A 23,207-nucleotide genomic window follows, 5' to 3' on the forward strand; every position below is an offset into this window, starting at 1 on the left:
AAAAGTGTCTGTCTATTCATGTCTTCTGCCCATTTCTTGACTGGATTATTTGGTTTTTGGGTGTTGAGTTTGATAAGTTCTTTATAGATTTTGGATATTAACCCTTTATCAGATATATCATTTGGAAACTATTCTCCCATTCTGTCAGTTGCCTTTTAGTTTTATTGTTTCCTTTGCTGTGCAAAAGCTTTTTATCTTGATGAGGTCTCAATAGTTCATTTTTGCTTTTGTTTCCCTTGCCTCCGGAGACATGTGTAGTAACAAGTTGCTGCGGTCGAGGTCAAAGAGGTTGGTGCCTGTGTTCTCTAAGATTTTGATGGTTTCCTGTTTCACATTTAGGTCTTTCATCCATTTTGAATTTATTATTGTGTATGGCATAAGAAATTGGCCTAGTTTCATTCTTCTGCATGTTGCTGTCCAGTGTTCCCAGCAACATGCAGAAGAGCAAAGAAGGAGACTTTCTTTTTTCCATTGGATATTCTTTCCTGCTTTGTCAAAGACTAGTTGACCATATAGTTGTGGGTCCATTTCTGGGTTTTCTATTCTGTTCCATTGATCTATGTGTCTGTTTTTGTGCCAATGCCATACTGTCTTGATCACTAAAGCTTTATAATGTAGTTTGAAATCTGGAATTGTGATGCCTCCAGTTTTGGTTTCCTTTTTCAGGATTGCTTTGACTATTTGGGGTCTTTTCTGGTCCATTACAAATGTTAGGGTTGTTTGTTTTAGCTCTGTGAAAAATGCTGGTGGTATTTTGATGGGGATTGCATTAAATGTGTAGATTGCTTTTGGTAGGATAGACATTTTAACAATGTTTGTTCTTCCAATCCATGAGCCTGGAGTGCTTTTCCATTTTTTTGTGTCTTCTTCAATTTCTTTCATAATTTTCCTATAGTGTTCAGGGTACAGATCTTTTACTGCTTTGGTTAGGTTTATTCCTAGGTATTTTATTGTTTTTGGTGAAATTGTAAATGGGGTCAATTCCTTGATTTCTTTTTCTGCTGATATGTTTTTAGTGTATAGAAATGCAACAGATTTTGTGCTGATTTTGTATCCTCAGTTTTGCTGAATTCCTGTATTCTAGCAATTTTTTGGTGGAGTCTTTCAGGTTTTCTCCTGAAATTGGCAAATAGTGAACGTTTGCCAATTAGGATGTCTTTTATTTCTTTGTGTTGTCTGATTGCTAAGGCTAAGACTTCCAGTACTGTGTTAAATATTAATGGTGAGAGTGGCCTTCCCTGTCTTGTTCCTGCCTGTAGGGGAAAGGCTCTCAGTTTTTCCCTATTGAGAATGATATCAGCTGTGGATCTTTTGTATATGGCCTTTATGATGTTGAGGTATGTTCCATCTATCCCTACTTTGTTGAGGGTCAAACCTAGAGTAACTTCTATTTGACAAAATAAGATCTGATTGAGGCCGCTCTCCCAGCCCTCCCCCCAGCTTACCTGCCAGCCTTGAGTGTTTTTTTGTTTTGTTTTGTTTTGTTTTGTTTGTTTTTTGTTTTGTTTTCAATATATGGAATTTATTGTCAAATTGGTTTCCATACAACACCCAGTGCTCATCCCAAAAGGTGCCCTCCTCAATACCCATCACCCACCCTCCCCTCCCTCCCACCCCCCATCAACCCTCAGTTTGTTCTCAGTTTTTAAGAGTCTCTTATGCTTTGGCTCTCTCCCACTCTAACCTCTTTTTTTTTTTTTTTCCTTCCCCTTCCCCATAGGTTTCTGTTAAGTTTCTCAGGATCCACATAAGAGTGAAAACATATGGTATCTGTCTTTCTCTGTATCTGCCAGCCTTGATTGTAATGCCAGTCTCACCTTTGGGCTTTATGCAATTCACTCTCCCTGCCATAGCTCCTCATCCCTCAAATTCCACCCCCCGTCCTACTCTTTCCCACCCTTCAGGTCTTGTCTCTGAACTCAAGGTGGGTACATTAATTGCACACTTTCTTATTTTCTCCAGAGCAAATTGAGTCTTTTTGGTCTCATTCCGCTGTGCTACAGCAGAAATTATATCTGTGGTCACTAGGGTATCCTTTCTTCCTTTTAAGGTCTCACAAGCATTTGGGATGTTCATGAATGACCTCAAAAGTGGGTGAGGACCTCTACTCTTAAGCCCATCTGGGTCACTGCTGCTATCCTCATAGCCAATTCTGAGGGGCCCTGGAAGGAGGTGGCTTCAGTGCTTGGGGTTTTGCCTAGGCTGGAAGACACCTCAAAACAATGAACCTCTGAAGTACATCTCACTGGGTCCCACCAATGACTGGGGCACAGCCTTCCTCCACTACTCTTGAGAGGCTCCTCCTCCCCCTCTCCCCTGCATCCAAAACTAGGGGTAGGGTTGTTTTTGAACACACCTGTCCTCTGAAACAGCAAGCACAAAGCAACCACTTACTTGGAGTAGGAAAAATTCATAAACAAAATTAATATTTGAAGTTACGTGCTATAAAAGCTACTTGTCACAATGTCACACCGTGATTATCTAATCTAAGTCAGGTCCCCCCAGTCCCACTCTCTATACCCTGTAGTAGTTGCTATTGGGGCCCAGATCCCCTTTCCCTGGTCTGTCTGTGCACCCATTCTCTGACTACTTGCTCTGTGTTGGATGCCAAGAGCTCATGGCGGCATGTACTCTGGAGAGCCTCGTCCCCCAGCAACGCCTGGGTTATGCCCTCCCTGGGGGATGGTGGGAGGGGCAAGACCAATGACTGCACACTGCCCATTGAATACAAAGGCCCAGCCCCTTGCCTCAAAGTGGGAAAACTCTTGGTGACATCACATTGCATAGCACCTGTGGAACCTGGCTGAGGCTAGACTGAAGCGTGAGGCTGTATCTTTGCTCAGCTTTTTCCTCTGCTCTATCCTGTTTCCCTCTCGAGCCCCTCCTGATATCACAACCTCAGTAGATCCCCTACACAAGAAACTGTGCCTCAGGCTTTGCTTCTAGGTACCCAGCCTAAGTGACATCCTTTCCTCCCTTCCTAGCATGTCACAATTTAAAAGCATAGATTTGTATAACTCTTGGTTTAATGCCTGTTTTCCCCACTAAAAAAGGCTGGAGCCACGTGAGGTCCCTTTTACAGAAGACAGCAATGCACTGATTTGAACTGGAAAGCCACACGAACATAGCCTCTCAGGCCCTGCTCTGCAGACTTTCCCTTTTTTTTTTTTAAATTTTTTAATGCTTTATTATTTTTGAGAGGCAGAGACAGAGCATGAGCAGGGGAGGGGCAGAGAGAGAGGGAGACACAGAATCCGAAGCAGGCTCCAGGCTCTGAGCTGTCAGTAGAGTCCAGTGGGGGCTTGAACTCACGGACTGTGAGATCATGACCTGAGCTTAACCAACTGAGCCACCCAGGCACTCCCAGACTTTCCTGTTCAGGTGTTCTGGTACATTTGCTTGAAAAGCCAACCTACAGCAGCCACCTAGAATCTCTTGTGGCCATCTTCTTCAAGCCAGTCCTGGATAGGCAGATTCCAGAGCCGCAGGTGACAATCTGATGGGCTCTGGATTGGTCACCTAACTCCACACAATGACCCGTAGTTCTGGCACCACATCACAGATCAAACTTGGCAGACAGCTCTCAGGTGAGGGTAGAGGTCAAGCAGATAAATCAACAGCTATTTTACAGGCATCACAATCTGATTCAATGGAAATCAAGACAGCTTTCTTGTTTTACTGGCCTACCAGCATTCCCAGGAAAAGCTGGATTCCTATGAACATCCGCGGGGTTCCTAGATGGCAGTGTCTTCGGTATCACATACCTCAAGTAGAGTCATAGTATAACCCTTTTATTTAGAATCTGGAAGAACTGTGGCAGTCTAAGTACTTCCAAGTTTTTGAAAAACTTTTCTCTTAGTATAAATTTTTTCTAAACATTATAATTCTCTTTTCTATTGGGTTGTCTTTCATTATTGACGGACCGATGACTTGGGGTCTTTATTCTGAGAAGAAAGACTTCTAGGCAAGACACTGATGCACAGGGAATTAGCCTGGATGTATTTGGATTACAGGAGAGTTGCTACAACTGTTTCTGATGGAAACCCTAGAGCTACTTCTGACATATTTCTTCCTAAAAGCTAGGTAAACAGAAAGACCCCATAAAAAAAGATGAGAGACTTTTTTTTAAACATTTATTTGTTTTTGAGAGACAGAGTGTAAGTGGGTGAGTGGCACATAGAATCCAAAGCAGGCTCTGGCTCTAAGCCATCAGCACAGAGCCCAGTGTGGGGCTTGAACCCATGAACTGTGAGATCATGACCTGTGCCAGAGTTGGACACTTAACCAAGTGGGCCACCCAGGCGCCCCTAGTGTTTCTAGTTTTTGAAAGAGGGATACAGAAATATAAGCCAGGGGCTCTTTCTACAGTTCACAACCTGGGTAAGAAAATAAGAAACACCACTCAACAGAAGCATAATGACAGGAGATAAATGTCCATGGATATGTTTTTCACAACACGGGTTCTTATACAAAAGTGTAGCTGAACATGGACTTTGTGGTGTTTCCATTGTATCTGAAAGGACTCTTAGAAAATATGAAATCTTGTTACTGGGTAACACTAGTGGTCCGGTTTGCCAAAGGTCCTTTCCGGTGGCACCAAGTTAACTAGTAGGGAGAGCAGAGATACCTGCCAGATAACCTTTAATCTATAAACTTACCCAAAGTTTGAAAATGCCATGGAGAATCTTAGGAATCCCACCAATCAGCCAATAGGATCATCTAGACACGCGTTCCACCTGCAGGTGCTACAGGCCATTGCTCAGACTGCCTCTCAGAGGGAGGCACAGGACAAGTTAACACTCTCCTTACGTCTGGCTTCCTGTCTTTGCCCATCCCTCTTGTGTTTTTAATCACCTGTGTCACAGGACACGTGTAAGTAGTTGGCATGTGTTAAACTCTGAGTAGAGCAAAATCAGAGTTAAAGGTAAATGTTGAACCACTTACATTCAAACACAAGCTATTGAATGAAGAACTTTCGGTTCAAGGGCCAAATATTCTGCATTCCTGAGAAATCTGTTTCTCATTCTGTTAAGTATTTTCACATTGCACTTTGCTTCCACAAACTAAGTGGGTGTACATTTTTGAGTGTAGCTTTATCACTTCAAGATCTGAATTAGGAGAATGAAAGAAAATATGTAGTTTTTAATTTTTTAAATTTTTATTTATTTTAGAGAGAGAGAGCGCACGTGCATGTGTGCACCTGGGGAAGAGGCAGAGAGAGAGGGAAAGAATCCCAAGCAGACTCCACACCGTTAGCATGGAGTCCAATACAAAGCTCTATCTCAAAAACGGTGAGATCATGACCTAAGCTGAAATCAAGAGTTGGATGTTTAACCACTGAGCTACCTTAGTGCCCCTACATATTCTAAAAAAAATCCGTCCATGCAAAGGGAGCCAGGTGTTAGTTTCCTACAGGGGGAACATTCTCATGGAGGTACTGTAAGGCCAAGTCGGTCCACTTCATTTCTTGCTCTTTAACAGATTCTGTGGTGCCACCGTTGTCCTGTTCCGGTTCAGGAAGCTCATTCTGAAACGGTACAATGGACATTCAGAACGCTGGTATACTCTGCATTAATAAGCCCCTTAAAACTCAAGAGTACTTAGAATTAAAACCTGTGAGTTCTTAGAAACAGGCAGCATAATTGACAGAAATGTATCGTAAAGAAAGAACTAGGATAAAAAAACGTGAGGAAATATCACATGTATCGCTCACATGTGCCCTGATGTCTGTAGTAGGGAACGGCAGCACCACGACTCTGGTGCTTGTGCAAGAGGCAGTGGTGGCAGAAGGATGAGAGCACAGGCTTTTGGAAGCCACTGGGATCCAAGCCCACAATTCCACCCTTTGCTGGGTTACCTGGGCAAGGTATTCAGACTCCTGGAGCCTTTGTTTTCTCTTTGGCAATGGGAGGAAAAAGGAGCCATCACCTCATAGGATAGCTATGAAGACCAAATGAGATCAAGTAAATGAGATCAAGTGCTCACCACTGTGGGGGCCATCCAATGCTCAAGAAATAGCTGCTGTTATTACTAGTGGCTAGGATCACTGAAAAGACCCCCTACTGACTCTTTTCTGGGGAGGCTGCCTTAATAGAATACCACATTTGCTGGAATATTCCTTAAGCACAAGAAATGTATTAAGATAAAACAAAACAAACTATCCTGTCCCCAACATGCTCATATTATTATTAAGTGGCAAGCACTGAAAATGTAACATGATAGGTGAGACTTCCCTCTAGTGATGGAGCATAGCAACATAAATCCTGCAAATGACCAGTTCATATCCGGCCAGCAATTTTCTTAGAATGGTAAATCATGGGCCACACTTAGTATAGAATCTGACATATAGATTTTTCAGCATGAGATTTAATTTACATGTGACACTGTATAAGTTTGAGGCATATGACATGATGATTTGATACATGTATGTATTATGAAATGATTATTGCAATAAGGTTAGTTAACACATCCATCACCTCACATAGTTAGTTAACCATATTTTTGTATGTGTTGAGAACTTTTGATAGTTTCCTTGTAGTTTAAATTTAAATTTATTACTACCAGGATTTTGCTTTGTACCAGAGTTCACTGACACCAATATATGTCTTTTTAATTACCTGAATTTACACCTTTTGAGGGGGGGCAGCAAAGTGTTACCCAATACTGAGACTTAGGATTTCCCACTGAATTCCATTTTGCAGTATATGAATATAGTAATGTTTTTATCCTTTAAAATTATTCAAAATAGTGGGGCCCCTGGGTGGCTCAGTCGGTTGAGCACCCGACCAGCTCAGGTCATGGTCTCACCATCCATGAGTTTGAGCCCTGCGTCGGGCTCTGTGCTGACAGCTCAGAGCCTGGAACCTGCTTCAGATTCTGTGTCTCCCCCCATCTCTGCCCCTCCCCTGCTCATGCTCTGTGTCTCTCTTTGTCTCAAAAATAAATAAAAACATTTTTAAAAATTTGTAAAAATAAAATAAAATAATTCAATATATATAAAATGATTTACTTACAGTTTGTACGAGTATTATCTGAACCACATACATCTTTTTTTACAACATACAACATAATACTGAGATTCAAACACATCTGTACAAACTGCAAAGAACTATCATTTACTGTAACACAATGATACATTCAAACTTAAAGAGAAAGTTTGTTTCCAGTAATTATTTATAGCTGACAAAGCATAAACAAGTCCTTTGCTAATGAATTATGTGATTGGCAGAAAAGCAACTTTACTTAATTTCACCTTATCCGTGGTATATGTTCTGAAAAAGTGTCTTTCATTTGGTCACTACTGTCTCTTGCAATGAATGCCAAGGTTAAAAAAAAAAAAGCGTATGTGCTTGGAAAACAAATGCACAGTATCCTGAGGTATCATAAACCCAACCATCCATTATATGGTATACTGCCAAATGGCCTCGATTCTTGGCAGCTACTCCTATGAAAAGGCAGAGTCCTCTTTCCCCAGTTTCAGGTTGGGACTGGCCAAGTGCCTTACTTTGGCTAACACAGAGCAGCTGCAGTGTCAGTGGGCTCGCTGTCAGCCTGAGCTCCAGGCAGCCTCACCGTTGGGTCTCCTGCTGCTCTTGGAACCCCGAGACAGCCATGTGCAGTCTAGGCTGGTCTGCTGGATAATGAGACTTGGGCCTAAGCACCTCGCCATCCCAGCTGACGACCTGCTACCTACCAGATTATGTGACAAGTCTCCCGATGACCCAGCCTCCAGCTGGCCTGCTGGCTGACTGCAGAGCACAAGCAGATCCAGCAGGGATCAAGCTGGCAAGGACTGGAAGACCCTCTGAGCCCAGCCACAAAATCATGAGGTAAACTGCTATTGTTTCAAGCCACTCTGTTTGGGGGAGATTTGTTAGGCAGCAACAAAAGCTAACCAGTACACACATTGCCTCAGAATCACAAGACACAGGAAAAGACACAGATTCACAAGCAGGCTAGGCTACAGCCTGGATGTTAGCATAGAAATTTCTCTCCCTCAACCCCTTCCACAGCAGTGGTCCCCAAATCCTGCCATGAGCCTGTCCAGAATTAACCAGCTCCCCTCCAGTGTCGTGCCTTTGTTCAGGCCCTCCTCCCCTGCTGATACACTACTGCAATCACTTCCTTACTGGTCCCTCTGCCCAGTCATTTGCCCTCTTCTCCATGTCACACATCCTCTAACAACACTGCTGAACTGATTTTCCAAAACTCAAATTTGAGCATGGCAGATTTCTATTATGAAGACCACTTATTCCTGGCTATCCTCAGAATGAGGTTGAAGCATCGCATCAAATACTCCTCTCAAAATCTGGTCCAAGCCCATCTTTTCTGCCTACCTTAGATGACAAATATTTTCTCCATCCACAGTGAATGTCTCACCATCTCAAGCCTTCAAAACTCTGAGCCTTTGAACTTCTGTCCCCTCTGTTGGAGTGCCCTTGTCTATCCCCACTAAATTTCTGGCCCTCCCTTATGACCAGCCTAAATATTATATTCTCTCTAAAGCCCTTCCTGATGCCGAATGGGCAATCAGCCACTTCCTATCCTATGTAGCTGTTTACAACCCATTTATAACACTTACTGTAATTATTTATGTATGTTGCCTCTCTAGCACCCCAGGGGCAAGAACTATATCTGACGTTCACATAGTCTTATGGCATACAGTAGGCTTCAAAAAAATGCTTGTCGAATGAAAAAACAAAAGTTTATAAGACAGGATCTGCAGCCTTCACACAGACCTAGGTAGGAAGTCCCAACTTACCAGCTGTCGGGCTTTGGACAAGTTCCCCTCTCTGATCCTATTTCCTTACTGTAAAATAGGGATAACACTACTACTCTTGCAAGGGTGTTTCAAGGGTTAGAGATAACATACATGAAATCTCAACCTCGGTCCAAGGCATAAAACTGGTATTGAGTAAGTGACAGCTATAATTCTCATTATGCACTCTCTTTTGACTATTTTTCTAAACTTGAACTAAGCTGTGACTTATTATTTAATATGTGTATTATTCATTGAACATATTATCATCTCTTAACCTTAAATGAAAATGTAGGTGAGTTTAAGTTTATTTATTGGTCAACAGCAGTAGCAGTCTACTTGTAAGCTGTATTTCATTAACAGCTCCTCTCAAGGCACTTGGTGTGCTCTACAGAAAAAGTTCCCAGAGCCTGTTCTCTTTGTTTTTTGTTAGGCCTCTATGACATACATAGGATTTTAAATAAACATTTATAAATGCAAAACTTTTATGTTTTATTTTTTAAAAATGTTTGAGAGCAAGAGAGTGCTTGTGAGTGGGGGAGGGGCAGAGTGCAAAGGAGAGAGAGAATCCCAACATGGGACTTGATTCTATGAACTGTGAGATCATGACCTGAACCAAAATCAAGCGTCGGATGTTTAATCAACTGAGCCATGCAGGCGCCCTTACAAACGCAAAAACTTTTAGATCATTTATTATTACATGAGGTTCAACAAACACCTTGCAGGACAGTTCTCCAGAGATCAGGAAAGAAAAGAGTATCACAGGGCCCTTTTGGTTTAAATGCAAAAAAGCCAGGTGTCTTTCAAACATTTTCCAGGAAACCTAGGATAGGTGTGTATTTCAAGAGTGTGTCTCTAAAGATGTCAATTGATCAACCACAGGTAGACAAGTAGGAAATACAGAGTAAATGCCACTGCTTCGTGTTCCACTACATCTTGTGCATTAAGGTCTCATTATCTGGTTTACTAGCTTTGGTGCAGTGGACAGAATGTGGCTCAGAAGGCTTGGGTTCCAGTCCTGGTGTGACCCCTAACTGAACTCCTCATATCAGCTCTCTGAACCACATTTCTCTACAAATAAAAAGGTCAAGCTATCCAGGGTCTTCTAGAGTTAGAGGAGTCCACAGCTTTCATTTCTTTGCCCTACTGTTTTATTTGTCCATTGATATCCTACATCTACTAGCACACTCCAGATCATATGTCTAAGCCACCATCGCTGGCACAAATTATAGCCTACCAGTGGTATTGCAACATCCTCATACGGCAGCTTGTCTTCTCGCCAGGCATCGTCAATCAAATCCAAGATCCTTCCATCTCTCTGTACCTCACTGTCCATTCTTCTGCAGCTTTGATCTTGTCAGATCTATAAGCCAAAGAGGTGACCTCTTAAACATGAAGGCTGAAGGGATGATATAATCTAGCACTAGGACTCCCCAGGCTTTTTAGCCTGGATGTGTCTTTTGGTGTAACATCACCCTGGGAAATGGGAGAGACTCATCTTCTCATTTGGGTCAGGTGACAACTTATTTATAAGATCACAGTCTCTCCGTTCTGCCTCCCGCTCCCAGCCCTCCCCACTGCTGAAGGATGCTTTATAGCATATATAGGACAGAAATCAGATATAGCTCAATTGACAGACCAGTGTGACAGTGTGACCTTGTGTACAAGGCCACGGTATATCTGGAATGTAGCTTTTCTCTCCTAATATGCATGTTCACCTTTCCCTGTTCGGGATGCCTTTGATGAATCCCTGATTCATAACCAAATCTCTTCTCTGTCCCCTTTAGCCTTTTCCTGAAATATTTCTACAAGTCTCCACCTGCCTTGGCTCTAATATTAGCATCCTTAGGCACAGGAGCTAAATGAACACACTGAGATACTGAACTGGGCCACACAAAGTAACCAACTACAGATCTGACAGAAATCCTCAGCTGAGTTTGTAAAGGAAAACTGCCTCCCTTCTTAAAACAGTGCCCAACCAGAGTTCTGAAAGGAGCACCACCAGGTGAACAAGAGTAGCAGGACCCCATGCTGCCCATTTCTGCTTTCCTTTGGGGTTCCTTCCTGATTTTTTAATGCTGTACTCCCTTCAATGCCTGGACCAAGTGGTCAAGATGTTACTTAGCTCCTTGGCCATAGCTGATTCTCCATTTTTCTCCTAAACAGCTGCAGCCAGCATGGAGAAAACCTCTGGTTTCCCTGTTTCCAAGTTTGGGCTCTGCTCCTTCATTATGGGTTATCACCCTACTGTGCTTCCTGCCACAAAGTAGCCATCCTGATGGCCTGGAAGCCAATGGCACCGAAGGCACTTCCAGTCACTCCTAGTTTCTGAGGCTATGAACATTCACACAAGGAACAATCTTTCGGGGTGGACTCCAACTCCTTCAGACAGGTCTGTGCTTGTCCCCAACAGCATGATTGCAAGATAGCCCTAATGCCTAGGTAGTAATTACACAAGTTGGGTGGGATAAGAGTTTTTGACCTCATGGTAAAGATCCAGGCAAAACTGAAGCAGAAGGTATCCAGCTAGTTCTGTCTTCAGTGAAACAGATGAAGCCTTGATGTTTCACTCAAGAATTAATTCAGTACTACCCAGTAGATAACTCAAAGCAAGTATAAGGATATTGACTTTAGGAAACTTACATACAGTTCCAGTTATATTTTTGGAATCCCTGTCCTGTAAGAGCCCTTTTTCCTGCTGCCATTCCTTTGCCCTTGCTGCTGTCCCCTGGGATACCCTCATTTCTCTAGTTGATCAGAACTAGTTAATTTTCCCAGTCACACATAGATTGTGTGACTTTCTGTGAAGTGTTTTTCAAATCACTCTACCTTTAGCAGGCATTCTGCCCTTGAATGTTTCCTTCTTGTCCTTAGGACCCACCTAACAGGTTAGGTAGTCTTTCCAACAGTTTGCCAGGTATCCTTGTCTCCAATTAATATGTGTAAATTTTGCAGCAAGACTCAGCACATCTTTCCCAAATTTCGCCTCAATCTTTTTTTAGCCGTCCCTCTTGGAAACACCACTAACCCTGCCACACTTTCCAGACTTTGCACGTAAAAGCCTTTTTCCCCCATCACTAACGCCTACTTTTCCTTCCAAACTCAACACTGGGATCAGCTCATCTGGTCAACATTCCACTTCCAGAGTCAGACGCTAATGTGCCTTCACTCTTCAAGGGCTGGAAGAGAGGAAAGCATCGTAGATACGCAATGTCCCACACAAGGCCCCCTGTCCCAAGCACTTGCCACACTCGACAGAATGAACCACTACTACCTTCCTGAGCAAACTTTTCTTACACATTTAACAGTCCCAATGCCTGGAACGCTCTTTACAATCCCTTTGTTTCCAGCTAACCCCTAGTCAGTCTAAAAAACTTGGCTCCCAGGTCGTGTCCCGCAGGAGCTTGTCACACTGCTCATTACATGGTTTTCCCAGACCCTCCGTGCGTCCGATCCCCGGAGCAGGGGCACGTTTTATCTCATCATTGCACTTTATCGCTCTGGGAACAGGTAATTAACAAGATCTAAGTGTGACGGCCTTTTCGCCCTTACTAGAAATGACCCTCGCAGGCCACCACCATCCGTAAGAAGCGTGGGGCGGCTCAACAGTCCCGGCTTCCGGCTCCAAGATGGATACACCAAATGTGGAAGCGGGGGAGGCCCAGAACCGCCACGGAAGTGCCTTTCCACCCGCCCACGGCGTGCACCGGGGAAAGTGATTGTAAGGATGAAGTGAAGCCATCGGCCTCCACCCACGGGAATGGGGAAAGGGCGACGCTGAGGAAGCAACGCGTCGGCGTCCCTCCAGCCTAGGGGCGCAAGAAAGTCTTACCCGCGCGGGACCCAGCGCCGCACCCGCTTCTACCAGACCCCACCCTCAGCATCACGTGACCCAAGCCCTTTTCTCTCCGACTCCCGGATGTGGGTGAGCCCATTTGTTTGCGCGGAGGGGAGGTCTGGGAGGACGCAGCTTCGATTCAAAAGCGAGCGGGCAGTGGGCGGGACGAACGTGGAGACCGCGGAGGCTGGACGTCGGGTCGGCGGAGACGCGCGTGCGCGCCCCCGGCCGGAGGTAACGGCGGGAAGGCTCGGGGGCGCGCTCGCGGCGGCCCAGTAACTGCTTGTGCGCTTGTACGACGGGCGAGGGGCGGGCGTGCCCTAGCCCGGAGGCGCCCTGGCTGCGGTGGCGCCGCGGGCTGCGCGGCCGTATGGCCCGGGGCTGGCCTCCGCAGCAGCCCGCCGGCCACCAGCCCCGCCTTCGCCGGCCGGGGTCCGCTGCGGCGCCCCGCCCGTCCGCCTCGCTTCGTGTGCTGTGCGGACCCGCGAAGGCGAATATGGCCCTGCCCGGCACACAGTCCGGGCCAGCCAGGTTGTCAACCCCTCCCCCGAGGCCGGGCCGGCGGGAGGGCGGCCGGGGGTGGGGAGGGCGAGCTGCCGCCGAGCCCTCGTCTTCCGTGGCGGAGCCAGCTGCGTGCCGCTCTTCCTCTGCAGAGGAGGAACCCCCGGCACAGCCCTCCCGCCTAGGCTGCCGTACCTGGTTAGCTTCCCAGCATTGTTGTGACAGGCCCTTGACGGCACCTGATGCCGGTTCTCTAATGGGGGGGAGGGGGGGGGAACTTAAGCAGTTTTTGAAGTAAGTTAATGTCAGTACAGGAGGTACGGAAATGTGACAGAAATCGTGAAGGACTGAAGTTACGGATTGCTCCAAACAAATCAGGGGTGGGAAATAATCATATCTTAGAGTGAGGGTTTAAAAGGGACAGTTCCTTAGGAGCACTTCAATCTTGAAGATACTTGAAGACAGGAAATTCAAGCTCAATGGTTTTTTGTTTTTTTTTACGTCCCTTACAACATTAGAGAGTAAAAACGAGTCTGCTGGTAGTGACTAATCTTCATTTATAATTAGAGTACACTTATTTCCACAAAGTAGTTTTCGTTGAGCCTTACATCGGATTCATTAAGTTATTTTATTCCTTTAATAAAGCAGTACTGTAGGGTACGTGCACTGCTGTTATAGTTACCCACATGCTTGCATTTCATTTTATAGCTATGGAGAGGAAGTCCTAGTAAGGATCATCAACTACATGTAACTTTCAGATATTTATATTTAAATTTTTTTTTTAACATTTATTTATTTTTGAGACAGAGAGAGACACAGCATGAGCAGGGGAGGGTCAGAGAGAGAGAGGGAGACACAGAATCCGAAAGAGGCTCCAGGCTCTGAGCTGTCAGCCCAGAGCCCGATTCGGGGTTTGAACTCACAGACCGCGAGATCATGACCTGAGCCGAAGTCGGACGCCCAACCGACTGAGCCACCCAGGCGCCCCCAGATATTTATATTTAAACTTATAGCTGTAGTTTAATAAAGTGTATTCTCTTATTTGAAGTGCAGTACCGCCTTTAGATTTGTATCAGCTTCTTTCCCTTTATATCATTATCAGTGATTAGTAGAGTAAAAATGAAATTAAAATGGGTTAGAAAAAAATTAAAGTGAAATGAGTAGAGATTTATAAACATTTAGACACACCGTCCTTTAAAAATGTATGTAGATTCAGGTTTTACAAATTATTTGTAATATATGTATCTTAATTGTACTGAGGCCATTTTTCTCCCATTAGAAGGTGGACTTTTGCTTTGTCCTTCCCATTTTCATTTATGTAGTAGTGGTGGCCAGTTGAGTCAGCATCAGTAATCCACTCTATTAGAGATCGCTACTTTAAAAAAAAAAAGTCAACTTGATTTGAAATTCATCTGCAGCCAACATGAACAGTGGTTGCAGGGATCGAATTTATTTTTATGTTAGTTTTTTTTTTTTTTCCTCTGAAAGTTAAATTTGCTTTTTTGGTTTTATAAAACGACAATAGTGTCATCATACCTGTGAAAATTTATAAAAGTACCACGATGTCAATATTCAGTTTGGGTTGTTTTTTCCAACTGTCCCTTAAATGACTGTTTACAATTAGTTTGTTCGGATCAAAATCTCATAGAGATCCACATGTTGCATTTGGTTGATACATCAGTTAAATCTTTTTTTTTTTTTAATTTTTTTTTCAACGTTTTTTATTTTATTTTTGGGACAGAGAGAGACAGAGCATGAACGAGGGAGGGGCAGAGAGAGAGGGAGACACAGAATCGGAAGCAGGCTCCAGGCTCCGAGCCATCAGCCCAGAGCCTGACGCGGGGCTCGAACTCACGGACCGCAAGATCTTGACCTGGCTGAAGTCGGTCGCTTAACCGACTGTGCCACCCAGGCGCCCCCATTTAAATCTTTTTTAATAGAGCAGTTCCCTCATGTCCCTTTCTCCCCATAATAGTCTAGAGTTAACTGATTGTATCCACATGACATCCTTTAACATGTACATCCCTTTATTTCCTTTAAACCAATAGTTAGATTTAGAATCACATGATCCAGTATAGTAGCCACCAGCCAGGTATTTAAATTAATTAAAATGAAATCAAATTAAAAATTCAGTTCCCTAGTTTCATTATCCACATTTTAAATGCCCAATAGTCACAAGTGCCTGGTGGCTAACCTTGGAATGGTGTAAACATAAAATATTTCAATAATCACAGAAAATTCTGTTGAATAACACTAGAAGATTAGATTCAACCTTAATTTTTTTTTTTTTTTGGGGGGGTCAGGGTGGTGGGGGTAAGAAGATTTCCTAGGTGGTGCAGTAGACAATCTATTGCATTAATTATCAGAGAGGCATGAAATGCCTGAGTTGTCTCTCTTGTGTTAAGATTGAGCAGTGTAATGCGTTCAGGTATTGTTAGCCCAATCCATCCATCGTGAAATTCCCTATGAACTTTTCACTTAATGGGGAAATCTTTTCATGGATCTAGATTGCCTGTATCCATTATTGCATTAGGGATTGCAGAATGCTGATATTCTAATTCTCTCATTCCTTCAGTGTTTATTAGCTAGAAATCTTTTATGAAGAACAACTCTCCCCCACCAGCCATTTGACTACCATCAGCTATTTGAAATGTAGTTTGTACAGGAAAGGCAAGAAAAATGCTTAATTCTTTCCCTCTATTTTCAGACTACAGTAATGAGTTGGTGGCCTAGCAACCTCCAAAGGTAACCATGAGGGTTTTTGCATTTTTTTAAAAAATCATCATGGACTTGAATATATTTAAACTGTTTCAACTTACTGCAATTTTGTTTTTTGTTTTTTAATACCCAAATTTTCCTACCTTTGGGTAGAGGCATCTCCTTTAAGTTGGCTCCTGTCCACCTTGATATGACTAGTAGCCTTTGATAATTCCCTTTTTTCTGGTAAAAGCATGTTCCTCTCTCATTTATACATTAACGGCCACCAAAAAGACCTGGTTCCTTTGAGTGGAAGATGGTATTTAGAGACCACAGCCTGGGTGCTCTTGCTGCTAGTTTAGTCAATGGCTCTAGGATTTACGATGGCCAGAGTTAGAAAATACACTTATTGGGGCGCCTGGGTGGCGCAGTCGGTTAAGCGTCCGACTTCAGCCAGGTCACGATCTCGCGGTCTGTGAGTTGGAGCCCCGCGTCAGGCTCTGGGCTGATGGCTCAGAGCCTGGAGACTGTTTCCGATTCTGTGTCTCCCTCTCTCTCTGCCCCTCCCCCGTTCATGCTCTGTCTCTCTCTGTCCCAAAAATAAATAAACGTTGGAAAAAAAATTAAAAAAAAAAAAAAAAGAAAATACACTTATTATCATTTATTATTTTTTATTTAAAAAAAATTTTTTTTTCAATGTTTGTTTATTTTTGGGACAGAGAGAGACAGAGCATGAATGGGGGAGGGGCAGAGAGAGAGGGAGACACAGAATCCGAAGCAGGCTCCAGGCTCTGAGCCATCAGCCCAGAGCCCGACGCGGGGCTCGAACTCACGGACCGCAAGATCGTGACCTGGCTGAAGTCGGACGCTTAACCGACTGTGCCACCCAGGCGCCCCTATTATTTTTTAAATATGAATTTTTGAGAGAGGGAGAGCATGCGCGTGTGTGTGTGCGTGTGCGCGCGCACACACACACGTGAGAGAGGGGCAGAGAGAGAGGGACAATCTGAAGGAGGCTCCAGGCTCTGAGCTGTCAGCACAGAGCCCGATGCGGGGCTCAAACTCACGAACTGTGAGATCATGACCTGAGCTGAAGTCAGATGCTTAAATGACTGAGCACCCAGGCACCCCAGAAATACATTTTTTAAAACAAATATACAGAATTCACACTGATTATTTACATTTTAGGGTTTTTTTGTATTTGTTCTTATATGTGTGTCTTTTTGGCTTGCTGAAAATCTTAGAACCACATTAGGTTAACATAATTACTTTTTTCCTTACCCTATATTCTACATATTGGTTTTAAGTTAATGATACCAATTTTATTATTAACCATATGATTCCTAATAGTGTTTAGGATTTCTTTGCAGTTCTTTTTTATCTTTAATATATATCCCGCTTGGGCTATGTACAGTAAAACTTGCATTTTAAAGGCATATGAAACAATTGGCTATATGGTTTGTTTGCCAACTTGATAATCTAGTTGATACTTGTTTCATTTTGTTTCCAATTTTTAATATTCCTTTTTTAATTTGGATTTTTTTTACATATGTAACAAATTAGCATAGTTCTCAAAACAAGTACCTGTAAAACACAGATATCCAGACAAGTTTAGCTTTCATTCCTCTTTTCTCCACCCTGTTTCCCTTTGTTATAGGTATCATGTTTACTGGCTTTGGATTTATCCTTTGATAAAAACAAATGCATTATCTACTTGCTTTCCCCGTCTGGTAATATATGCCTTGTAGATCCTTCCATAGGAGTATGTTATCCCTTTTGACAGCTTCATAACATTCCATTGGTGGATGAATATTAAACTAGTCTCTCTCTCGATAGGGTTTTGTGCTATGTCCTACTGTTGCACATTGTGCTGCACCGTGTGTCCTTGTGCATGTGTGACTTTGTATTTTTGCCAATGTGTCTTTGGGATAGTTTCCTAGAAGTGGCATTGTTGGGTCAAAGGGTAAACGCATATTTCTCAGTTGCTAGGTATTGCCAAAATCTCTACAGAAATTATACCATGCTATGTTCCAAATTTGCCTACCATGTATGTGAGTGCCTGTTTTTCCATAGCCGTATCAGAGTATATTGTTAAATGTTTGAGCTTTTGTTAATCTAAATATAACTTCCTGTATTTTAAATTTGTATTTCTCTTACTTGTGAGACATCTTTTCATGTTTTAACTTAATTAAGTTTTTATTTTCATTTCAGTTAGCATACAGTGTTACATTAATTTCAGGTGTACACCTTAGTGATCGGTGCTTCCATACAACACCTGGTGCTCATCACAGCAAGTGCCCTCCTTAATCCCCATCTCCTATTTCACCCATCCCTCCACCCATGTCCCCTCTGGTAACCATCAGTTTGTTCTGTATAGTTAAGAGTGTTTCTTGTTCTCTCTCTCTCTCTCTCTCTCTCTCTCTCTCTGTCTCTCTCATCCCTATGCTCATTTGTTTTATTTCTGAAACATAGGAGTGAAATCATATGGTATTTATCTTTCTCTGACTTATTTTGCTTTGCATTATACTCTCCATCTCCATCCATGTTGTTGCAAATAGCAAGATTTCATTATTTTTTATGGCTGAATATTCCATTGCGTGTACATACCACATCTTCTTTATCAATTGTTGGACACTTGGGCTGCTTCCTTATCTTGGCTATTTAAAATAATGCTGATATTTTCATGTGTTTAAAGTCATTTGCATTTCTTTTTGTGTGAACTGCTTGTTCATATCTTCTGCCCATTTTCTATAGATTCCTCCCCCTGTCTGGTTTTTATTTATTTATTTATTATTTTTTCCCCTCAACTTTTAGGAAATTTTTATATATTGGATAATTTACCCCTTGTGATAAAACTTTCAAATACTGTTATTTATCTTTTGACTTTGCTTATTGGCATTTTCCCTATGTACAAGTGTATCTTTATCTACTCTGATTTCTCGGTCTTTCTTCTTATTCTTTCTGGACTTTGAGTGATAGTTTGGTCAATGTTTTAAAATTTCATTTTTATTTTGGAAAATTTCTTTGATACTTTGTGTTTTTTCCCTTAAGTTTAAGTAGGAACCTTTCTGAGGAATGATAAGTTATATTGATTGTTTATTGGAACAGCCAGTTTATCAGCCATAGTAAATCTGACAGAACCATGTCTTTGTAATCATAGTAACACCAAGACAGGTAAGGGACAGAGCATTGTTACCCTCCTTTAAATGAGACGTGATGGGTAGGCATAACCCTTTTATTAGTACATATCAATTCATAATTCTATCTGGAGTTTTATTTTCTTCATGTGTCCCATTTTGTGAGTAATTTGATCTTGGGCATATACTCTGAATATTTTTCCTGAATTGTAAAATGAAGAGGTTAAGTAAGAGGCCTTCAGATCCTTTCTAGCTCTTAAATTTCAATATACTAATGAATTTCAAAGCTATGCCTGTTATTAGCTATCCTATGTGGATTCTTTTTCCCCTAAGACTTTAAGTGTCTTTTCTCTGTTTCCCACCCTGCATTTCCTTTAACTCTCCTATTCTAGATATCACCACTTTAAAACAGCCTTTATTCCAAAGAAAAGTTGTAATTAATAACTTAAAAAGAGTTAACCATTAATAGCTTATGTCTGTTGATGTCTTGGTCTAACTGCAGAAATGACCATTGTAGAGCTACACCATTTCCATTTAACCACATTTAGTATTTTATGTTAGTGGCAAGGAGTAGCAGATGATCAAACAGTAATTAAATTGGTATTTAATATTATGAACTAAGAATATCTATATCATTATCACGTGGCACAGGCAAAGAAGAAAGCAAAGTGACATAGTACCTAGAGTTGAATGAAGCTCAGTTTGGCTAGCAAGGAATCAGTGATCTAGCCATAAGAAACTCAAATTAGAAAAGTCCATAGAAAATCTGGGTCCTTGCTGTTTACCTGATCCCAAGGAATGAGAACTGATGGTGTTTGGCAGCTATACAAATAGATGGTGAAGGTATTGGTAAAGAAACACACTAGTAAGATTATTTTCCACAGAGAAGGTTGATGGTTCCCCCACTCCACCATCATCCATTTTTGTAAAACAGAAATGTTTTTGTTTTAGTCTTAAACCATTTTTACTTCTGAAATGGCAGTTTTCCCAGATGTGGACTGTTTTCATTATTGTGTTACTGCCATCTGGTGTCCATGGTGTTGAGTTTGCATTTTTCCTGTATTCAGACTTTTTCGTTCGGTTTCATTTATTGCCAGTAAGACACTATTAAAGCAAAAGAAGATATGAGGGTATTTTTAGATCTGAAACTGTAAAATATATAAACATTGCACATTGGTTGGGACTTGGGAGTCGCACTGCCTAGGTTTGATCCTAGGACTATAATTTGTAGTTTACTGTAGTCAAGATAGCCTCAGTTTCCTCAAAGTAGTAGTATCTTTTATGAGCGTTGTGAAGAATGAATTTGACTGTATATACAACACAGAACAATTGAGCATTCAATGGCTGTTACCTTCTGTTATAAATATTGTTAGTTATTAATAATATCCAGAAAATGTTAATGTATATTAGTAAATGTGTATTACTAATACATTAATGTTTAAGAATTATGTGACCTAAAAAAGTATAATTTTACTGATCGTAATTTTGAATAACTGTAGTAGCACTGTCCTTAGGAATAGCTCTTTCTTTCTTTTCCTTTTTTTAAATTTTTTTATGTTTAGTTTTGAGAAAGAGAGAGAGCCCATGAGCGAGCAGGGGAGGGGTAGAGAGAGGGAAACACAGAATCTGAAAAGACTCCAGGCTCTGAGCAGTCAGCACAGACCCCAGTGCGAGGCTCAAACTCACAAACTGTGAGATCACGACCTGAGTTGAAGTCAGACACTTAACTGACTGAGCCACCTAGGCTCCCCAGCAATAGCTCTTTCTTACAGATTTAATAAATACCCATGTACGGTAGTCAAGAGCATGCTACTTACAGTGCACATTTGATGGGCTATTAGAATCCCATGAAACCTTGGAGATGATAGTTCATACCCCCTCATTTTACAGATGCAGAAACTGAAGTCCAAGGACACAAAGCTGCCTAGTTGCAGAGCAGGGCTATATCTTGGGTTTTCATCTACATGGTGCTATGTGAACTATGCACTGCCTCTCAGCTCCCCAGAGGGGAATAAAACATGGAATGTAGTTATACTGTAATTAACCATATGATGGTTTGAAAGAAAGTGGATTAGAACGTGACATTCTTTTTCTTTAGGTTTTTATTTTATTTAATGTTGGTGTAATATAATGGGAAAACCAACTGGAGAAAAACCCTCTCTGCCATATTTGTGCACAAATAGTTAGTTTAATACTCCTGTTAGTAACTTTAGAAATAAATGCAAATAACATGCAGTAGTTGTATTTTCCAATCTTGCATTCCTCTCTGTGTCTCCAGGACACCCTGTTCTCGCCTCTGTTGATAACATTTGTCACACGGGGGGGAACATTTTGGGTTTAATTTTTTCTTTCTCAAACTGGACTATTAATTCCTTGAAAAGGACCATTTCTTTCATCATTATGTACCTGTGGTTAGTACAACACTGAATTCTGTGTTAAATGAAGGAATCCCCTTCTCTTGTCTTTATAATAGATGAGGCGTTAGTACAAAGGGGCAGAACCTCCCACCACAGCCTTTGAGAATTCCGTAAAGACTAATTCAGGGTTGAGCCTTTGAAGGGTTAAGGAAAACAAGTAGTTCCTCAGGAATGAGAAGTGGTTTGACATTGGTTAATAGTTTTGTAGAGGTGAAGAAACCTACAACAGGTACTTCTTATTGGCAGGCACTTCCAAATTTAAGGGTAATCTTTCCCCTGTCCTTCTCACCTTCCTTTCTTTATGGTTCATCTTTACCTTTCTATGGCAGTCTGTTCTGTCTCCTTCCATTCTTCTCTGCTAGACTCTCCTCTGCAGTTCTCCAGCTATGACCAGGTTGCACAGAGGGATAGGGAAAAGGGAGGAGAGTTGTGATAAGTTCAGCCAAAAACATCTAGCATTTGCCATCTGAAATGCTACACTAAGCTCTGGAGCTGCAGAGGTGAATAAAAATCAGTTTCTGCCCTTAAGGGTTAAATAGTAAGGAAAAAGTGTGCAAAAACCTCATTCCCTGTGTAGTGTAACTCCTATGAAAGAGCTCTTAAGGACTCGCAGTGGGGGAAGCACAGAGGAGGGAGGACCCGTGGGGCTGCCTTTTGAGGGAAGGGAAGGTGTTCTGGGAAGCCTCACAGGCCTGCCATTTCAAGGGTGGGTAGGATCTCTTGTGATGGACCAAGGAGTTCAAGCTCAGGGCATTTAACCTTTTTATAGTATCAGTCTCTCTCTCTTTTAAAGGGCAGAGATCTTTACCTCTTTTTTTTTTTTTCTTTAAGTCTTTTCATTTATTTTGAGAGAGAGAGAGTGTGCCCACATAAAAGAAGGGCTAGAGAGGGAAGGAGAGAGAGAGAGAGGGAGAATCCCAAGCAGGCTCTGTACTGTCAGCTCAGAACCTGATGCAGGACTCAAATTTACAAACCCGAGATCATGACCTGAGCTGAAACCGAGAGTCAGATGCTTAACTGGCTGAGCCACCCAGGTACACCAATATCACCTTTTTATAATATCTCTTTTTTTAAAAAAGTAAAGGTATATTTTTCCTCTGATGTGTGTGACCCCTGATTACTTCCTCTCATTTTGTGAGGGGCTTTGTTGTTAGTGTCCTTCTGGGACACAGAACTGGTTCACAGGAATGCAACAATAAGGTATGATTTCTATCATGTGGGAAGGTTGTCAGTAGCATTCAGATCATTGTAAGTCATTTTCTTGTAGTCTGAAATGTATTTGGTCCTAGTATTTCTTGAAGGGATATTCCTGGACTGCTTCTACACCCATCCTAAGAAGTGGCTGCATTTTCTCATTGTTATTTGTTATTGTATGTTTTCATTCACATTCTTAGGTTTGTAAGTTGGAATGTTAGAACTTGAAAAATGAATTTTCTCCTGACTGATTGTTTTTGCTTTCCCAGTTGCCAAGACAAAGGGGATTTGGCGATGGAGGCTTTGTTGGAAGGAATGCAAAATCAGGGACATGAAGGGTAAGATTGCTTTTGACCTTAAGCTCCTCACTGAGTTTAAAAAGCGTATCCAAGTTATCCCTCTATTTTGTGCTTTGGCTACAGAAGCAAAAGTGCTGAGCAAAAGCCCAGTTGATCCATGTCATGTTTGTGGACGGCATCTCTCTTTGGGGTGTTGGCCTCATCTCAGTAGTGAAGCCAGTGAAGCTGGCTACTTGTTTTCATCCCCCTCTAAATTTTCTCCTCCCCAGAAGCAAACGTAGAAGTTCAGCAGTTTTGTACACTAAGAACAAATGCTTAAAAAAGTGTTTAAGCCTTAGTGATGATAGCTGTCTGTGGCCATTCCTG

At 42.1% G+C, this 23,207-nt stretch overlaps 2 protein-coding genes across 11 annotated transcripts in view; one reads left to right on the top strand and one right to left on the bottom strand.

The window, feature by feature from the left end:
* Positions 1-5,136: 5,136 nt before the first annotated feature.
* On the bottom strand, positions 5,137-12,729 carry ANAPC13 (anaphase promoting complex subunit 13). 2 transcript variants are annotated; one of them, XM_047874372.1, is made up of 4 exons: positions 12,591-12,608; positions 11,847-11,937; positions 9,996-10,121; positions 5,137-5,527 (listed from the first exon to the last, which is right to left on the bottom strand). In XM_047874372.1, the coding sequence occupies exons 3-4, from the start codon at positions 10,092-10,094 to the stop codon at positions 5,402-5,404; spliced, it is 225 nt and encodes a 74-aa protein (XP_047730328.1). In that variant the 5' UTR covers positions 10,095-10,121; positions 11,847-11,937; positions 12,591-12,608; the 3' UTR covers positions 5,137-5,401. The 2 variants fall into 2 exon arrangements, with proteins under 2 accessions (XP_047730328.1, XP_047730329.1); XM_047874373.1 differs by lacking the exon at positions 11,847-11,937 and having other exon boundaries at positions 12,591-12,729.
* The window catches only part of CEP63 (centrosomal protein 63), a 79,472-nt gene continuing 68,636 nt past the window's right edge, over positions 12,372-23,207 (top strand). For 4 of the 9 annotated variants that reach the window (XR_007155527.1, XR_007155528.1, XR_007155526.1 and 1 more), the window contains exons 1-2: positions 12,899-13,127; positions 22,812-22,880. Coding sequence is in view for 1 of the 9 variants with exons in the window: in XM_047874370.1 (XP_047730326.1) it covers positions 12,967-13,127; positions 22,812-22,880 (230 nt within the window). In the remaining 8 variants the exon portion in view is untranslated. Of the gene's footprint in view, positions 12,684-12,704; positions 12,831-12,898; positions 13,128-15,804; positions 15,843-22,811; positions 22,881-23,207 lie in introns of those variants that run through there. The other 5 variants (XR_007155529.1, XR_007155531.1, XR_007155530.1 and 2 more) reach the window with 5 other exon arrangements.

This window comes from Prionailurus viverrinus, chromosome C2 (genome assembly GCF_022837055.1).
Source record: "Prionailurus viverrinus isolate Anna chromosome C2, UM_Priviv_1.0, whole genome shotgun sequence".
NCBI lineage: Eukaryota > Metazoa > Chordata > Mammalia > Carnivora > Felidae > Prionailurus > Prionailurus viverrinus.